The sequence below is a fragment of the Python bivittatus genome, unplaced genomic scaffold (genome assembly GCF_059951505.1).
Source record: "Python bivittatus isolate LINGU-HERP-01145 unplaced genomic scaffold, Pbiv_v1 ctg000070_np1212, whole genome shotgun sequence".
Taxonomy (NCBI): Eukaryota; Metazoa; Chordata; class Lepidosauria; order Squamata; family Pythonidae; genus Python; species Python bivittatus.
Genome location: NW_028277034.1, coordinates 39,766,530 through 39,786,637, shown reverse-complemented (window position 1 = coordinate 39,786,637; position 20,108 = coordinate 39,766,530). Strand labels below are relative to the sequence as shown.

Here is a 20,108-nt window from a genome sequence, read left to right as displayed (position 1 = left end):
GGGGGGGGCATACGGAGGGCTCAACTAACTAGATCAAAAGTGAAATCCTCTTGTTACTCCTCCACAATTGCAATTCCGTGATTCCAACCTAAATGTTTTTCTAAGAAATTGTTTTTGCCGTTTTGACGAAGATTAAGTGGAAGCAGTTTAAGGCTGCAGCCTGACTTGGTTATAATTTTTGATATGAAAAGTGTCTCTCCTTCCATATAAAAAAGTAAAAATGTCCTCGAGTTGAGCTCAGTTTCTCGGGTCAACACGTCCACACAAATAAGCCTCTGGACAACCGCCAGATGGTAAAAAACAGCTACACAAAATTGTAACTCTTTCCTACCTTCCAGTGATCGCCTGGATTACTGCAGGCTAGAGCTGGTAGTTTTATAGAAACACAGTTATAGAGTAACATTTCTTTATTTGCAAAGTGTTTATTCCGGCCCAGAAATAACAGTTCAACTCTCAGTCCGGCCACATAACAGATGTGGTTGGTTTACCACGGTCTTTTTCCAAGGGATTTTTCTGCTTCCTAGTCTGGCCTACTCTCCTTCGCAAGTCCTAACTCGGAAGATCCTGCTTAGTTTTTCACGCCTTCCTGCGCAGCTCCCGGGTTTCCTCCCTCTCTGTCCGCCTGCCTCTGGCTACCGGCTCGTCAAACGCCTCGCCAGCCGCTGGGAACATCCACGGCGCCCTCCCAGGAGGGCGCGTAGGCGCCGCCGCCCTAGCCCTAGCCCTAGCCCCAGCGGAGCTGTCCCGCGCCGCCCTTCTCCCCTGGTAGGCCCTCCGGGGACGCGCATGCTCCGTGGCGGGGAGAGACAGTGCTTCTGTGCGAGGGAAGAAGGGCAAAGTCCGACCCTGGCATGAAAGTTCACCGCGCCAGCCGGAGTTAACCGAGCGACGTCCCGTCTCGTCCCGCCCTGCCGAAGCAGTGCCCGGCGCCATGGTGCTGGACAGCTTGGCCCGCATAATTAAAGTGCAGCTGCCTGCCTACCTCAAGCGCCTGCCGCTGCCGGAGAGCGTCGGCGGCTTCCTGAGGCTCACAGGTTAGGGGGCAGGGTTGTTTGGGGAGGAGGAAGGAAGGCGCGGCGGGTGCAGAAGGCTCTGGGTACGGCGGGGCGCGCGCGCCCGCAGCGGTTGCGTTCCTTTCCCCTCGTCTTCAGCCGCCGGAGGTCCTGAGAGGCGAGGCGCGCCACTTTGGACAAGCTTCGCTTCTCCTGTGTTGGGGCGATAATGGAATGACCTAATTTCTTGTAAACCCGGCGTTTGCCTTCCGCTTCGCTTAAGAACGGATGCATGTGTAAGTCACTTCGGAAGTGAGCTTCGTTGGATTCAGCGGGACCGACTCTAGCAGCCTCCGAACGTACTCTGTAGATGTGCAGGACTACAGTTCCCAGTTTTCCGCTTCGTGCTGCTCCCTCCGAGAAGGGCACACAGTATCTAGGTTCCTCCTTTCTGCAGCTGCTAAGTTTAGAGCAAGCCATGATAAACTATGGCTTCATATGCTGGCTTACAAAGCATGTAGGATATTGTTTCTGGGATGGAAAAATACAAAGCTAATTGGTATGCCAGCAGATAAAATGTAACTTGGGTTAGCACAGTTTACAGCCCCATGGTTTGTTTAAACCTTCTTTATTTTTTAAAACCCCAAAGCCACAAACTAATACAGTATGATTTACCATGGTGTATGAATCCATATCTGAGTGCTGCCAGGTTGGCCGTTAGGCCTCCATGCATGAGGCGGGCAGGGAGAGGTTGTCAAAACGTGCTTTGCAAGGTTATGATAGAAATTCATGACTTACTTACTTGCATCCAACATCAGAATGCAAATACAAAAGGCCAAGGTTTGCATCATAATGTTGTGATGCTTGTTTTATCATTGTGGTTCGTATCTGTGGGCTGTAAAAATCACCCCCTAAAATAGTTCTTTTTCTAAAGAGTTGTTTTCTTCCTTAGTTTCAAATTCCAAAGCATCTCTTTGTTTTACAGTGTAATTTTAGGCACATTTAAATGCCACTATAGATAATGTGACAGCATCTGGGTCGATTTTTTTGAAAGTTATTGATGCAGTTTGGTATGTATCTTAAATTATGCATTTTAAATATTGTAAGCCATCCAGTGTCTTTTTGAAGTTGGGCGACGGTAAAACCCAATGAATTAAATTATTTTAATGATTTTTTTAAAAAGCTAAGTAGGGAGATCACCAGGTAATACTAGGGCTGTAGGTAGAATAGAAAATTGAAACATATTCTGAAAGAAGACAAATGCAAACCAGTTCCATGCTATTGTCAAAACCCTTTGTGAAATCGCCAGGAGTTTCTACTTGAGGAATCCTTTATATCATATGTAAAAGAGAAACAGTATAGGAATTTCACCCATTCATTTTTTCTTTCAGTCGTAATAGTTAGGATTTTCAATTAAAGAAAAGAAATTTGTTTGGATTTTGTCCTCTTTCCTTTCACTGTGTACTTATAAGCAATGTAAGGTTAATAGTCAAATCATATTTCAGGAACTAAGATTATGGAATTACATATTTTGTGTTTAGGTTGGTTTTGATGTTACAGTTTTATGTGTGTATCTAAATTGTTTTGATGGTTTATTAAAGCCACTCAGGGATCTCTATGTAGTGGAGTAATAATGTAAATAAGCAGTAATTATTGATAACATTACACAATAGATTTTCTAGGGAAGTATAGCCAACATTCTTTAGTGGAGACGAGTTATTCTTTTCTATATTAGCCACTCTTTCATTCCTACAATGGTGTGGTTATATGAATGGGTAACTGTGCCCTTATGATCTTTTTCCATTCATGTTTCTGTCCTGAATGGTGTTTCTGTTTCTCATATTACTAATTCATCTATCACTGCAAAGAGTGATATGATTATTATACCTATTTTTTGGTACCATGAATATACTGTACATTGTTCTTCAAAGAAAGTAAGTCAATATCCATGAAGTTTGAAATTTGAAACAGGGGAAGCAACTAAAGAGACAAGGGAAATAATAGCTAGGTTCACACAACACAACAACACACAACAATTATGTTGTCTTTTTAGTTGCTTTCAACTAGTTGTTGATCCTCTAATCCAACATGATATCACTCAGATATGGATTCATGCACCGTGGCAATTTATATTACAGTTTGTATGTTTGTGGCTTCATGTAATTTGAATCATGATTTTTTAACTATGATTTGGAAAGAAACCGCAGTGGCTTAGGTCAGTAGGTGAAAACCAATATTTAATTACTTTAATTACATGTTGACAGGATTTATTCAACATAGTAAACAAATATAGTTTATTAGCTTTGGGGTTAGCATGTTGCATGAACCTGGCCAATTGTGATTTACTAGTCAATATAATCTAATGGTCAAGATGTTGGACTTGGACTGAGGAGACCCAACCTCAAGTTCCTACTCAACTACGGAGCTCATTGAATGACTCTGATAAGTCACACTCTCTCTGCCCAATCTTCTCGCAGAATGATAGGTGAGATAAACCCATGTAAACCACATGGAGTTAGAAGTACCATACGTGGGAGGTAGAAATCTGAATAACGGCTGTTTGATGCCACCTACTGATTGGATTTTTGTATCCCACATTTGGGCTTGAGCTCCCATGGGAAAGGTGGGTTATAAATATGACAGTAATTACTTATGTAAGCTGTTGCTTAGCCTGATGTATGATCGTTATTATTAATTAGCATCATTATAGTTGGGTATGGAAATTAGGCCATGCCAAAGGCTTCATGTTTAAGGTATTTATTTATAATATTGAATTTTTACACTACCCAACTCCTAGTGACTATGGGCAGTTCACGAAGTATAAAACCAGAAAAAAATAACAAAACTATATAACAGGAAAAATAAGGGAGTCAAAAGATGGGAAAACAGGACGACAATGAAAACAGATGCATGCTACACAGAAGGGGCTTCATCCACCTTAGGCAAAATGCCTGGGCAAAGAGCCAGGTCCTCAAGGCCCTGCAAAACACAAGCAGGTAAAAGTCAACCAGATCTCAGGGGAACCTCACTCCAGAGGCAGGTGCTGCAACAGGTTGGTTCTGAGGAGGGATTTGAGATGCAGTTGGTTGAATAAGGGGCTGCAGGGAAAAAAGGCAAGGCCCAGGAGATCTTCAGATAGATGATGGTAATGGAGCTGAACATAAGAGGACCATGTGGTGCATCCATGTGAGACTGTTTGTACAACATATATAACCTGGTTACTGAATTAATTCAATTTTTGGGTTTTCACAATGCAGAGAACCATAAACTAACCAAATGGCCCAGCATCATATAGCACACTATGTCACCAAAATCTAGCCAAGGTTAATATGATTTGCAAATGTAGCCCTGACCTACTTAAGCATATTATATAAACATCGCTTATATAATGCAGTGGTTGCAGTTTAATAGGGTATCATGGAATGAAAATTACAGGAGTTGTTTGTGAGTTTGAAAGCAAAGTGCTGTGTAGAAATTGTAATTTATCTTTTAATTCATTTAATTAAATACATTTTAATATTTTAGACTGTCTTCCAGCAAATTGATCTATTAGCCATGTCACTTGTCAATATTTTCTTTCATGGCAACTTTTTGGGGAAAATGCAGTGGTTGCTTGCATTTGTTTTTGTTATTTACTTACTTAATTGTATTCACTTTGGATGCTGCCCGATTCCAACAGACTCTTGGATGTATGCACTCTTGAAAGTTATAAAACGGTGCGTGTCGCAAACGTGGAATGTACAATGTCTCACAGAGGTGCGGGAAGCAATGTGGGTGAAAGCCAAGAGGCTATAAATTCCCTTGCTAGAGCATTAAAGTATTTATCTTAGAGAGGTTGTCACATTTTAATTGGCTCAGCAGAATAAACCATCAAATAATGGGAAATGTGTATGTGCATGCCTGATGGTAGATTGGAAGGGACTTCTACCTTGGAGCCTCCCCCAGGCATAGTATGCAGATGAAGTATCTATGTTGGAGCCAAGAGATCAATCAAAGCCTATATAACAGTAACTGGGGAGGAAAGGTATGTGAACTTATTCTTGGGAAAGTAAACGAAACACTTGTTCTCTTTCTTGTGTTAACAGAGGAAGGATCACATCTCCTCTCCCATCCCTGAGCATGATAAATTTTCCTGACACTGCACAAGACAAGAATACTTCTGTGTAAATGTGCCTACCAAATGGCTTGTTAATTCCCCCCCCCCCCCGGTTTTAAAACTGCCCTCCAGAGATTGGATACCCACAACATGCCAAACTAGGTTGGTTAAAGATCTAGTAGCTGTATTTGCATAGCATAATAAGCTTGGTTAGTTTTAACCTTGGTTAATTTGGGAGAAGATAATTTTGCTTATTGTGTGAACCCAGTTGGTTTGATTGTGCAAACTCAGAAAGTGAGTAAATTCAGTCAGCTTATTAAACTTATTTTGAAAGTCTACCTAGAGCTATTTTTCTAAATCAACACGGCATATCTATTATCTCTGTTTTTTATTTCATTTTTTTAAAAACCTCCCTTCCAGCTACGAACTGTTTCTGTGCTGAGCTGCCTAATAAATTCAGAAGTTTGGAGAGATAAATAAGCTTCAGCTCAAATGAGTGTAGTGGCTCTGTAGACTCTAACTGGCTAACAGGGTTAAAAATCAGAGGTGATAAGACAGCTTGAAGGCTGGTATGGGGTAGAGGATAAAAGGCCTTGAGAGAAAAGGAATCTTGTTCAGCCTGCCTTTCTTGACTCTTTCTCGACAGGCTGTCAGCTTGTGAAGAACAGAGGACTTTTATGTAGCAATTTCACAGGGAAGGTCATCTTCAAATCCATAATTTTATTGCCTTATTCGCCTCTTCCTGTTCCATTCAACTGTGCTGCTAACCCTTGCACCAGGCTAGATGTCTGCTGTTGGCACAGTTACAGTAGACAGAGAAGCCCATCCCTGGCTGAGGCGCTGCCCCCAGAATACAGTGTTTCCTTATGTTCGCCTAGTAAAGTCTTAACTGGTCACGAGGTAAAATGGTGCTTCCAGATGGAGGGATATTACTCAAAAGCCATTGTGCAGTTATTTTGCATAACAGATTTTTGGGTAGCAGTAGAAAAGTTAAAAGACACAGTGAGAAGGGGTACCACGTATAGAGGATTTCCCTGTAAAATTCTAATACACTCAGCCCCAGCAGTGCCAGGGGAAGATCTACCCATTCTAGAGGCAACTGGATCAGTGCCTGCACTCTCACTCCAGAGTGACAGCTTTGTTCATATTAAATGTGGTTTCATAAAATTGGCTTATGTTTCTGCACTTAAGGACAGTCAGCTAAATTTTCCTTCAAGCTGTGTGTTCTGATCCTTCTGAGTTGGAATTTATTGTTCTGGTGTAAAGACATTTTAATAATCTGGTCTCTTCTACACTGCCTTCAGTATCTACACTACCTTCAGTAAGTGTAGATAATTAGTAGCCTACTAATATTAGTACAATGGTACAAAAAGTAGGCTTACATTTATGGAATGTATTTATGGTACTTTGCCCTATAATATGACGTATAATCATCAAAGGAGAGTATTTCCTCCAGCAGAACTATTTTTTGGTGGTGAATATGTGTCCAAAGAAGGCTGAGCACCGAAGAATTGATGCCTTTGAACTGTGGTGCTGGAGAAGACTCTTAAGAGTCCCCTGGACTGCTAGGAGGTAAACCAGTCAATCTTAAAGGAAATCAACCCTGACTGCTCATTGGAAGGATTGATAATGAAGCTCAAGCTCAGATACTTTGGTCACCTAATGCGAAGAGAGGACTCTTTAGAAAAGACCCTGATGCTGGGAAAGATTGAAGGCAAAAGGAGAAGAGGACGGCAGAGGATGAGATGGTTAGATAGCATCACTGAAGCAATGAGCATGAAACTGAGCAAACTGAGGGAGGCAGTGAAGGACAGGAAGGCCTGGTGCAATATGGTTCATGGGGTCACAAAGAGTCGGACACAACTTAACGACTGAACAACAACAACAAATGTGTCCAATAGAAATGTGACATGCACCCTGGCTCAAAATGATTTTCTGTTCTACTTTCCTTTCCTAGAATAGTCCCTGCATATTATCTCACAGTGCTGTTTCTCAAATAAAAGAAAAAAAAACAACCTCTAGCTCTGTTCTGGGTCTAGCTGCCATCCCATCTGTTCATCTAGAACAGAGGTGTGCATGTTTATTTCTGTCCATGGCTGTGTTTAGCTTTTGGACAGACATACCTGGAATATATTCCAAAAAGGCAGGGACAGAACAAAATGGATGGAACCAGGACAAAATCTAAATTTGATTTAATGTACATTTAAATAATTAAATGCAGTTGATTTCATCTCATGGATTTAATATTTCCTTCTATTAAAAGCCTCTGGAGGGGCAGCAGGGTTCTTTTCATGTGCAAATTAGGTAAGATACCAGGTATGTTTCTACAGAAAGTAGCTTCAAATGAGAATGGAATTTTGTGAATGATAAAATCTGTCCTTCTCTAAGTACTTCCTAATTAATGATCTATAGCACATTGTGGTGCTCTCAGAGAAGGCTTTGATTTTTTAAGCAGTGGGGCCAATCAACATGATCTTCTGCTTGTATTTTCCCACCACTGTTTGTTTTATTTAATAAGCCTCTCAAAAATCAACCAAGAAAGAAAAGATAGAATAAAAGGCACCATTGCTTTATGGGAATGCTGAGAAATTTCTGCCTGGGAGAACCAAGACTTGGTTCACATATTACAAGAAAATTATTGGGACAATAATAAATAAAAGTACAATAAACAAACATACAGGGTCATGGTTTGCTTAACCATTGGGTTGTGGAGTAAGCAGTTATTGGGTTCATACCCAGTACTAAATCAGAATTATATTATGGCATAGTTTGTTGTCTGAACTTGGTCCCTAAGATTTGTAAGCCATGTTTTATGGTGTAGCATTCTGTATGAACACTCACTGGCTTATTCAACAATTAGCATAATGTGTGAACTTAGTAATTTATTCTTAACTAGACAACCCATGACCTGTTGGGTCATCGTTTCAGAGATATTTCCTTGCCTAAACAGAGAAACAGAATGACCAAGGGCAAAAAAGCAGTGAGAGTCCCATTGACTTTGTTTGTGGGAAGCTGGCAGGGAGCATCAGAAATTTCCCTCCCTCCCTTCCTCCCTCCCTTTCTACATATAATATAGGCTTGCGCCATTTGTCTTCCTGTCACGACCCTTAGGAAATCCCTGGTTAAGCCGCCGCCTTCTCAGCTGACCTGTGGAACTGCCTGCCACTTTGCTGGAGGGAGGTGGAACAAAGGGGGCCGTGGACCAGGAGGAAAGCTGTACCCCCACTCCCCATTCTGGTGTGTTCCCAAGGGCCTCGAGAAAGAGGGCTCACCCATTAACCACTGGTGCCCCCAACCAACCCTACCTCGCCAGCAGGCATCCAGATCTCTCCCTCATCCTTCCCTCAACACCAACCACTGTTAAGAGATTTCAGATTTCAGCCTCATTTACAAAGCAGCCAATTGCCACTCACCGTCGGGCCTTGCCACCAGCCGATTGGGCACAGGGGACAGAGGGAGGCGGGAAAGAGGTCGAGGATATGCCCATAGTGACCTGAGCTGTCTGCAGTGGTGCAGCAATGCTGAAGCAGCCACAGATTTCCCAAATTTCAATTCATGGGAGTAATGGGTTCTGGATTTGGGATGCATTCTGTAAGTTAGCCCATTTGAGGTACCTTGGTTAAAAAGATTGTTGCCCTATGATGCACCGTTTCACGCAGTTGATGGGTACAGACACAAGAGTTTTAGTAGTATATAGATAAGCATGCTTAAGACTGGATTCACACAACATGCTGTATAAAACTAACGAACAATATAATGAATTAACATAATGGCCTGGCTAACGCAAGATGCTAATGGTAAGTCAGTGACTGAGTTCCTACAACATGCTGTACCTCAAACCAGTCAGTCCCATTTTAGCTTAATCTGATATGTTGTATGAACCTTTTTTTTGCATATTAAAGTAATAAAACACAAAAAATATGCTGAATCACAAACTATTTGGTCCCTTTTTAGCCTAATCTAATGTGCTATATGGACCAAAGGAAAGAAGAAACAAAATGCAACTTGGGAGGATACATTGCGTCTTCTTCAGCCATATATAGAGTGTCTTTTTATGATAAACCAATTTTGATTATCTGTTTTTATATTTCCCTTATTTATTCCTTGTTTATTAATAATGTGCTTTAGCAGAAGATGCAAAAAGTGATTTCCACTTTATTTGGATGGAAGATGAAAAAGCAGCAAAGAATTTTTAGATAATTTGGCATTGCATTGTGCTCTAGTTATGTCTTCCTGCTCTCGCTTCCTGTTTCTGTTCCAAAAAATTCTACTGAAATATACCATATCATCCCCAAATGACTCTGCTTTTTATACTGGTATACTTGATTAAATTGGTATCACTGCAGTTTGCTTCTGTTCCCTGCAGAGGATATGTGACTGACTGGCAGAGGGAAATATCTGTCTCCATTCAAAATACTGTAATAGAAGTACAGGTAGTCCTCATTTAGTGACCACAATTGGAACTAGCAACTCTATCGCTAAGCGAAGTGGTTGGTAAGTGGGAAATCATGTGATCACAGCTGCTTTACAGCTCAAAACTGACAAGACTGGTCAGTTTCTCACCTTCAGTTTTGTTTGCCTCCTAACCACTCCCTGCCCTTTGGAATGCTCTTCCTGGCACTGGGATAATTAACAAGAAGGGAATTAAATGTTTGTATTTACATTCATTTGAGGGGAAGGGATTACAAAAGAGTAAGCAGGCACACAGTGGGGAATACACGTCGAAAGCAATGTGCTGGCACTGGCAGCTGTAAACACGCTATGCAAACAGCCTGGTGTATTCCCCGTTGTATGCCTGCTTACTCTCTTGTAATCCCTTCCTCTCCAATCTTTTTCCTCAGTAACGGTGGAAAAAAAGAAAAACTATGCATACTGACTAATGGTGATCCCATGACCAAGGGATGCTGCAAAGGTTGTAAATGTAGGCATTGGTGGCAAAGATTTTTTCAGCACTGTCGTAATTTTGAACGGTTGCTGAATGAGGCAGTCGGTTAGTGAGGACTACCTGTAGTGATACCTTTTAGGGAAAACATAAAACTTGCTCCATTGGTGCCTGTGTTTTCTTAAGAAACTAAGAACACAACTGATTATCTAGATGGCCTGGTTTGCACGTTGAACTAAGCTTTGATTATTTATGATTTAATGAGAAACCCACAATATGGAGTTTGCACAACATGCTAGGCAAAAACAAATGTTGCATTATGATTAGGCCCAGGATGTATGAATCTAATCAAAAATTCATTTATACCACAGTTCTACATCCACTTAACTGAGGGTAAGCTCTATTGAACATGATTAAAGTTACATCAGAATAGATAAATACGAAATTGCTCTGCTTTGCCTCATGGGCAGGACAAAAGTGAGTAGTCTTTTGTGCCCTGACACCTGCATAAGATGCAACATGAGAACTTCAAGAATAGCAGAAACTAATACATATTTTGCATACATTTGCATGTGAACTTGCCTGTATTTATGTATATTTCACTCCTCCATTTTATTATGAATTTAGAATGGCAGCAAAATATCTTTGGCTAATGCATTCCCAAGAATCTTTATGTTTGAGTGATGGATTAAGAGATGGGGCTAATTTTGCATGTATGTTGTAACTGAGAGCCAGTTTTGTGTAGTGGTTAAGGTGCTGGCCCATAAACCAGGAGACTGAGTTCTAGACCTCCCTTAGGAATGAAAGTTGGCTGGGTGACTTTGGGCCAGTCACTCTCTTAGCCCAACCCACCTCACAAGGTTGTTGTGGGGAAAATAGGAGGCAGGAGTATCGAGTATATTCCCCATCTTGAGTTGAAAATATATCAGGAAAAATATAATCATCATCATCATCATCATTTTTTAGTCAGAGTTATTTAAAATGGGTGGCCATTTAAATAAATAAGACTAGTTTGGAATAACTATTTGGCATTTAAACAATATTTTTTCCTACATTGCCTCCATATTATGCATGTGATCTTGAAAGTATCTTCTTATTTCACTTCTGAAATAATGAAGAGTCCATTGTTCTTTCACTTTTATTTTGAAAGGTTGCTTCTTTGCACAGAACCATTAGAATGGCCAGTGATTCCATCACTCCAAGGTAAAAGCTATATCCTTCAGTTTAGGGCTGAAACAACAATAAAGTCTCTGCCAAGATAAAAGGAATTTTTGTAACATAGTACCTTCTTTGTCTAGCATTAGATTATTTAACTAAGAAGGGAGAAATACATACAGTGTGAATCATCAAAGCATCTGTATGTTCTTGATGCTTTGTAGTATTTACAACAGAGGGTTCCTGAATGGGAAATGGTTTGGAACACAAAATTTGCCCCCTTGAAGAAGGGCAAGATATAAATCAAAATTATATTTTCTTTATATAATTATTCTTAGAAAAACCAAATTGTCTGCAAGAATTAATCATTCTGAACAACATGGCAATCTCTTCTATTAGAGAGCCATCCATATTCTAGCTGCCCAGGATCACATTTGTAAGATAGGCAGCCACATAAATCTATTAAGATAAATATAATAAAATAAATCTCTATTGATTTTTAGAAATTCATGGAACAGTGTTACTGATCAATCGTCACTTCTTCCAAGGAAAATCTCAAGGTTTGAGTTTTTGCCTTGAACAAATATAGAGAAAAAGAATTTAAATCAAAATAATTTTTCCATAGGAAAAAATATAACCAGACTTGCCATTGTATTCTTTTAAATTTATTGCCATTTAATTTACTGGAAATATATGTCATCCATTATTTCAATTTCAATCAGTAAAATTGTGTGGTTTAACAGGATAGTCTGGTTCACCCAACATGCTAGGACAATGGATGTATTTGCCATAAGATACTCAACCCCAAATTCCCCAATACATTTAGCCTACCCTGTTCTGTTCTGTGAACCCATCTAACAAGAGAAGTCTAGTAAGTGGATGACTTAACAAAATAATAAATCCACTTTACAAATATTCCATAGATTGGCCCCAACAGGACAGTTTCCTGTCATTACAGCCGCCTTGTTTTCTACTGGCTGTCATTGTTTTGCACTTGGTACTGCAAATTATATGCGTGTTAGAGGGCTGATGTGAGACTGGGAAGTACTTTTAGTAGTTGCTGCACGGGTTTTGTAATCTGTCCTTAGGACAAAACCACTTGGTAATGAAGGGTGAGGTTGAAATAAGTTGATGCAGAATGCTGTTCTATAATATGCTTGTGCATTGTGCTTAGTTTCAGAATGGCTACGGTTATTGCCTTTCCTGGGTGTCCTCGCTCTGCTTGGATATCTTGCTATTCGCCCATTCCTTCCTAAGAAGAAACAGCAGAAGGACAGCTTGATTAATCTCAAGATCCAGAAGGAGAATCCCAAAGTAGTAAATGAAATCAACATTGAGGATCTGTGTCACACTAAGGCAGTGTACTGCAGATGCTGGCGCTCCAAAACAGTGAGTTATTTTATTGATTTGCTGTTCCCTTTTTGTTTACAGTGGTCCTTGTCTTTTATGATAAAGTCTGGTTTGCTTCTTTTAAAAGTCATGATTGTACACTTGGGGGTAGAGTGTTTTTGCAGACTGTTTATCCACTAGTGAAGAATTAATAGCTTTTTTTTTTTTTTACTTTTGCCAGAACTAGTGTTCATGCATACTAGTAAATATCTGCATTTTTAAATCTATTCTGCAGCTGGAAAAAATATTTTTGTTCTAGTCCTCCAGTATCATTGGGAAAGATGATGCCAGAGAACTTTATATGTGCTTTTGTGAACACATAAATTGCATGGAGATCTAGAGTAGGCATGGTAGCTTGGCAAATCCACTTGTGTTAACCATGATTTATAACTCAGATGATTTAAAACTCCTTACTTTCATTTAGCTTCTGACATGTTGAACTGCAAGTGTGAATCTGCTGGAGAAGAACAACAACTATAGTATAGATGTGATCCATTTTACTCCAGATAGGAGTAGCATGCCATTACATGGTTAGGACAAATGTTTCGCAAATCTGTTATAAATCATGACTTCTTAGTATGCCATCTGATCACAAACCATAGTTTAATTTGGATATAGAGCCAAATAATATTTTGGTTTTGTTAATTATGATTTGACATGTGTTCAAATTGGGCATCTATGACTCAGTTCTTTTAGCATGTGGATTACACTGAGCAGAATTATGTACATACTATATACGACATTTAATATAATTGTATTGCCACCACAGGAGTGGAACTAAAGAGGAAGGTGAGAATATAAGCAAAGAGCAGCCAGTACCAACTGAATTCTCAAAATAAACTAATGTGCTTTATTTATGTACCATATTTTAAACCAAGCCCTTTATGATTTCTAAACCACACTTTATATCTTAACATGTGCAAGCCCAGCCAATTATTGTGGTTAAATAGGAGTAGATTCTGGACAGAATATCTTTTGCAGCTTTTCATTTCTGAACACTGCCTACCCCCACTCCCCTTTAAGCCATAGTTTTAAAGAATACACCTTACATGCTCATCTTGGTCAGTGGTTCTTAGTATTGGGGATGGAGCAAACACAGTCCATATTTTAAAGCATCAAGGGTGTCATTTGTATTTCAGTTTAAATTTTGGATATCTCTCAGCCTTGGTCCTGTTCTGTCCTATTACCCAAGCTAAGCTAGCCAACCAATCCATTCTGGATATGTATTGTGTTCCGTTCTGTTTATTCATGCTTTTGAGAGTAATGTTTTCTTTAATCCTAAGTACAGTCCTAAAACCAGTAACATTCCATGTCTCCTACTTTTTGTTTGTTTCTTGTTTTTGTTTCAGTTCCCTGTCTGTGATGGTTCTCACAACAAACACAATGAGTCAACAGGAGATAATGTGGGCCCTTTAATACTCAGGAAAAAAGAAGTCTAACAAACTCCTAACCATGCTGTGCTGAAGGGAAGTCTACCTATATACAACTCTACATGTATGTAGAGCTTTCAGTCTAGTATCACAGGGTTAAGTTTTGGTATATTTTAGATTACTTAGATTTATAGACTGCTAGACATTTGGTAACGTGTTGTATATGTTTTATATAATAAAAAGTTACTATAATAAGTATGCTTTGCAGTCATAGCAGAATTATTCTTCCCAGAATTGCAGTAATTGTAACAAAAAATATAGATAGATAGATAGATAGATAGATAGATAGATAGATAGATAGATAGATAGATAGATAGATAGATAGATAATCTCTATTCTAACTACAGGTGTATCTACACTACAGATTTAAACAGCTTTTAATCCAGCTGTACTGCCAGACTGGCCCCAAACTGGGACCTAATTTGGGGAGGCTGTCAAAGGCAGTCATGATTTTGGTCTTAAATGGGTTTAGGAATTTGTATATGAGCCAGTACTTCAGTCTGAACATTGAGTGTGTGCAGGGATCACTTTTATACAGAACGTCAGATACCCGTCTTTGAGAATGATTAAAGAGATCTACAAATTAGTAGCAGTGTCTTCTGCTTCTCAGCAGTGATACAGAATGTACATAATTGGCTTGTCTGTGATTCAGAAATTATCATACAGTATTATGTATTGATGTTGTGAAATATAGAACAGTTCAATCCAAGAACTGCATATTTTATTTACACAATTCATGATTCAGTGAGTAGTGACGATATTGAACGAAATGCAGTAATTGACTTATTTGCTACTAAACCTGCTGCCCCCACCAAACAAATTAGTTCATAGCACATGAACAGTATGGTATTCTGAACTTCATGTAGGCCTGTTTATGCCATAGTCTAATGATTTTTCCCATATTTTCCAATCCTGCTTGGCCTGTATATCCCATCTACCAGTCTTTCCAGTCTTGCGCATGGTTAGGTTCAGATTCCCATGTGCAAGAGTAACATTAGAGAGTCATGGCTTATGTTCCATATAGTATCAAGCTGTATGCACTGGAAAATACCGGTTGCTCCAAAGGAATCAGACAAATCAGTAAAGCAACAATAATTGCCTCTAGATTAAGGTGTGTGCCAACTATTTGTTTCATTGAAGAAATGGGCTGCAATCAGAATATTCTTGGACAAAGTAAAAGTGGATTCCTTTTCTCCATGCTCCTGAATCCCAGGAATTTCTCCATGAACAGAATCCAGTTTTCTACTAAAGCAGTTTACTTTGTTGGTTTACTACCTGGTGAAGGGCTTGTTTGTAAACTTGCATTCTGTATCTGGTGTCTCAAGAATTTCCATTATTTCTGTAAATCCCTTGTCTGCATACTTACCATGGAAGAACTGTTGCTAGAAATGTACAGATACGGTATGCTTACTATCAGTTTCTTTCTAGAAGAAAAATATGTATTTATGGTTTAAAAAAAAATCACAGTTGTGTATTCCTCATTATGATCATTTTGTTTTTTAAGAAGCAGTTTTTGCATTTTCTATGTTTCTGGTCACGGAGACCAAGGATCTTTCTTGAAGTATATGATACTGCACAACAGTATGAACTATGAACTGGAAGAAATTTAGTCAAAAAAAATGGCAAATGAGTTAAACAAATGGATTATACAAAATATCTGCAACTTGTGCTCTTAACATTAGAATCACAGGATTTATGTTAACCATTTTTCATGCAACCCTGTGCAATAGTTCACATTTGACTAGGTTCAAGTTAGAGATGCAATTGATCTTCTGGAGTTGGGTGAGAATGAGATTCAACATTTTTCAAACTCTCTGCTTATAGAAATGTTACAGTACATAATGATCTAACTCGGTGTTATATGGACTTCAACTCCCAGAATTCTCCAGCCAGTCCACACATCTTAAAGTTGCCAAGGTTGAAAAACACTGGTCTAACTCATACATCTGTGTGAGTAAAAAATCTGGATAGTTAAGTCAGTGAGCTTAGTTACCTGCTATGATTTTTCCTCCAACATATCAGAGAATCAGGCAGTTTTCAGCTGATGCATAATGACACAGAACTGTGTTGTGGACTAATGCGAAGCTGCCTCACCAAAAAGGGTCACAAGTTACTTTTCCTTTCCTATGAAGGAGGGAATAATTTCAACAAATGCCGCCACCTATCTCCATCCCCCATGTCATATTCAATGCTATCTGCAAGCTTTTCTCAAGCCACCAGAACAAAGTTTCAAGAGTTCTGGGAGGCTGTAAAATACACCACAGGAAAGCCCAATGCTGAGAATATTACTTATTTTGTTTGGGAAAGCAAATTTAAGATCCAAGCCTACAATTTTAAAGTTGACTCTTTTTCATCCATCAGGAGATTCCATACAGGTAGTCCTTGCTTAATAACCACAATAGGGACCGGAAAATTAAGCAATTCACCATGTGACCAGACCCAATTTTACGACCATTTTATGATGGTGGTTAAGCGAATCACCATGGTCGTTAAGCAAATCATGTGGTCGTTAAGTGAATCCAGCTTCCCATCTTTTGCCAGAATTTGCTTAATGATGTGATTTACTTAATGACCATGTGATTCACTTAACAACCATGGTGATTCGCTTAATGAGTGTTGTAAAAAGTCACAAATTGCAATCAAGTGGCTGCAGGGGTGGTGGTGTGATGGTTTGCGACGGTTGTAAGTTTGAGTACAGGTCGTACAGCACTTTTTCCGAGGCCATCGTAACTTTGAACTGTCATTAAACAAGCAGTCGTTAAGCGAGGACTACCTGTAGATACTGGCCAGAAATGCTGAGATAGCAAAGTATATTTTCATTATATAAAATACAGGTTTGATCATGGAAACAAAGCATCATGCACTACTCTGATTTCATTGATACTTACACTTCAAATATTGAATGTTTAATTTGATGCACTGTTATACTTCCATTGTTTTTTTAAAAACTCAAACATCAGAGTTAAATCTGTACAATAAAGTCTAAGTTGTCAAATCCAAAATGAAGGAAAATCAACAGTATCATTCCGGAAAAGAACAGAACAGATTGTTTCTCTTTCTAAACAACCAACACTTTTAAATAAATCTATACCAGGTCTTTGTTAAAAACGGTAGCAACTATTTTGGGGGCAGGGGGAGCAGGTGATCAATGCTGTGAAATGGGGATTCTCCCCTTAATAGCTGTATTTTTAGTTTTCCTTCAAAATGTTTTGGATAGTGGCATGGGCCAGGAGGCTCTTGTACATTTGAGGTTAATTTGGGAGTTCTTCTAGACTCACCATTCCTGCTGAAGAGCAGGTGGCAGTGATCGCTAGGAGGGCTTTTGCAAAGTTGTACCTTATGGACAAATTGTAACCTTTCCTGGAGTGGGAGTCCTGTTCAGAGTCACTTATGCCCTAATTATCTCCCATTTAGATTACTATAACACATTTTACATGGATCTGTCCTTGAAGAAAATTCAGACTGGGGCAAGTCCAGTGATGGATGACCCTACTCTTTGAGCAGCTGCGTTGTTTGCCAGTTGGCTTCTAGGTGCTGTTCAAAGTGCTGGTTGTCCCCCTTAAAGCCCTACATGGCTTTGGACCTAGTTATCTGAGGAACTGTCTTCTGTATTCATCAGCCATCCAAGCAGATCAAATAGGGTCAACTCCCACCAAGTCCTGTCCCTCCAGGATTGTCACATGACAGGATCTCAGACGTGGACATTTTCAGAGCTATTTCCACTCTCTGGAATTCCCTCTGAGCAGAAATTCAATGAGCCTCATCTCACATGGTCTTTAGGAAAACTTTGAAGACCTGTTTTGTCTCTCACAGGAGGATTGTGGGTTGTAATTTGTAGCTGAGATTGCAAACACGTGGCACTTGTATTTCTTTGGTTTGTATCTTTAAAGAAAAAAAACAATTTTATCTGTATTTCAGTTTTTCTGTAGCCATTATTTTAGATGTTGTTAACTGCCTAGTGCCTTCAGGAATGGGCAGCACGCAAGCTAAGAAAATAAAAAATAGTTTATTCAACTTTCCATATTATGAGTTTTTTCACAAAGCGGATAGCAACAACATAACAAAGCATTACAATAAATCTTTTAAAGGGTGGGAGTACTGATGAAAGTGTTGATAAATTTTGTTTGGTAGCATAGTCATCGCTAATTTTGAAAATAAAATCTACATAACTTTAAGTTGCCGGCACATTTCCTTTCTCTTAATCATACAGTGCTCTGGGACATGGATAATTTTTCTAAAGGCTGGTGCTCATAAAGACCTGCAAACTCTGAAATAACACAAAGCTGCAATTGTGGATAAGAGAAACAAAATTATAAGGATCACGTCTAGCTCTTGACTCATGCTTTGGCAAGGTCTAGTTTTTGAAATCTAGAGTTTAATTAAACTCAAGTTTCAATTATGCCTTTGTTTTACAGAGTGAAAAAATGCATGATTCTTGTATAGTCACCATTGTCCATCTCACGAAGGAATTATTTCCTGGCATCCTAGCCATTATTCTCTGCATATTTAAAATCATAAGAAACTGAAACAGCACCATAGTTCTTCCCTGATCCAGTTCATCTCACTGGGTTTTCAAACAGCTACTTTCTATGCTTACATTTTTATAATATATGTAGGTAAATGGCAGAATCATGTGATTTTGCAAAGCAGAACAGTGAGATTAATATTCAGTATATGGAAACAGAAGCTAAACAATCCTATATGCAAAATCCAAATTTAATTACCATTACAGTATTTTTGGGGGAGGGGTATTTTTCTTCTTGTGGTGGAAAAAGAGAAAAGTATCAGTCTCCTAAGCTCGCACAGGAGCATTCAGAAGTCTGAATATACCCGTTGTCTATGCTGATTGTCTGCCTCCTGAAAAGCAGTTGAGTGGAGGTTTTGTGCCCTCTGTTCCATATCCCATGATCTCACTCTTGATGTGTATTTGTTTTTTTAAACTTCTGATGATTTTGGATATATCTGCTCCAAGGCTCTCAAGTTCTTCAAAGAGCTATTCTGAATTTATCCTCTTCTGTGCTATTCCCGTCAGACTAAACTATGACCGTATCACTGGAATGGCTAAATTTTCCGTTTTAACTGTGGTTGTTTTCCTCCAAAATCTCCCTATATCAAGCTGAAGAGACTCTTGAATGCTGATTTTAGGTAACAGTATCCTTTTTCTCCCTTGGTTTCTGTTTTAGGAAGACCTCCAAAGCATTCCACAGCTTTTCAGATTTCTGCATATCGCTGTGGGGCTTCCTGGATTGCCAAGCGGGTGACACATCATTCAGTGATGATTTTCTATACTGGTGAACAATTTTCTTTTTCTGGGCTATCTTCACTACCTTTGGTAGTCTTGCGGAGAAGTCTGGGCCCGGCCAGGCCAATTAACAAAGCTCCGGCTGGAGCTGTGATTAAGATTGCTAGGAAAGCTATTGTCAAGATATACAGGCCATATTTTTCTAGCTTTTCATTTTTAGTAAGCCGTGCTGTATCTAAGGCAACAGAACCAATTGCAGCCTGCAGACAAATTTAAAAAAAAAATCACTGATCTGGTTTCATATATCACACTAAATCATGGTTATATAGCCATGGTTGATTGAGTAAAGCACAGTTGTGAGGATTCACACGTCATGTTATACCATAAACAGAAACCACAATGTTTTGAGTTCACCTACTGTGCTAACCAAAACCAAGACAAGATGGATCAGCACCATTAGTAAAGCAGGGTCCTCAACTGCGTCTTAAGTTTATGAAAGAACCTTTTTTCCCCCCTTCCATCTGCAGCCAGTTACATCCCCTAAAGTTCTCCTACATGGAGAAACTTGCCATAAATCACATTTGGTCAGTTAAGGCTATTCACAGGTGGTTTCTCATTGCTTGTCATTCATCCTCTATATTGTTCTAGCATAGCCTTTCACAATTGGAGCATCCCTTTGTGTGTGTTTTGACTTCCATAATTTCAGGCAGCATGGCTATTTCTGAGAGGTTTAGGAATTGAACACACATTTGGAGGGCATCCAGACTGGAAAGGTTGCTTAGGAGAGCATTCTCTACTCATCAAGAGTGCTTGGAAACATGGAGGGTGGCATAATTTTAGATGGCCAACACCCCAAAATAAGTATTCTGATGCTTGGGATCAACACAAAGGAATATTCTTATACATGTTATGTTTCAGACCA

The 20,108-nt window shown here is 39.3% G+C and overlaps 2 protein-coding genes across 4 annotated transcripts in view; one reads left to right on the top strand and one right to left on the bottom strand.

Moving 5' to 3' along the window:
- Positions 1-799: 799 nt before the first annotated feature.
- CISD2 (CDGSH iron sulfur domain 2) lies at positions 800-19,260 on the top strand. Of its 3 annotated transcripts, XR_015794616.1 has the most exons (5): positions 800-1,034; positions 11,629-11,685; positions 12,300-12,514; positions 13,864-14,008; positions 19,128-19,260. XR_015794616.1 is itself a non-coding variant. In XM_025167676.2 (4 exons), the coding sequence occupies exons 1-4, from the start codon at positions 932-934 to the stop codon at positions 13,951-13,953; spliced, it is 465 nt and encodes a 154-aa protein (XP_025023444.1). In that variant the 5' UTR covers positions 800-931; the 3' UTR covers positions 13,954-17,958. The 3 variants fall into 3 exon arrangements, 2 of the variants coding, with proteins under 2 accessions (XP_025023444.1, XP_007429864.1); XM_025167676.2 differs by lacking the exon at positions 19,128-19,260 and having other exon boundaries at positions 13,864-17,958; XM_007429802.4 differs by lacking the exons at positions 11,629-11,685; positions 19,128-19,260 and having other exon boundaries at positions 805-1,034; positions 13,864-17,958.
- Positions 19,228-20,108, bottom strand: part of LOC103051584 (sodium/hydrogen exchanger 9B2-like) — a 22,784-nt gene continuing 21,903 nt past the window's right edge. The window contains exon 12 of the mRNA XM_088133018.1: positions 19,228-19,446. Within this exon, the coding sequence (XP_087989144.1) occupies positions 19,228-19,446 (219 nt within the window). The remainder of the gene's footprint in view (positions 19,447-20,108) is intronic.

Bases quoted from the DNA above. Each gene is read 5' to 3' on its own strand.
- CISD2 (XM_025167676.2), top strand. From the start codon at position 932: ATGGTGCTGGACAGCTTGGCCCGCATAATTAAAGTGCAGCTGCCTGCC. The intron at 1,035-11,628 runs GTTAGGGGGCAG...ATTGATTTTTAG, and splicing joins CGGCTTCCTGAGGCTCACAG to AAATTCATGGAACAGTGTTA. The intron at 12,515-13,863 runs GTGAGTTATTTT...TTTTTGTTTCAG, and splicing joins GATGCTGGCGCTCCAAAACA to TTCCCTGTCTGTGATGGTTC.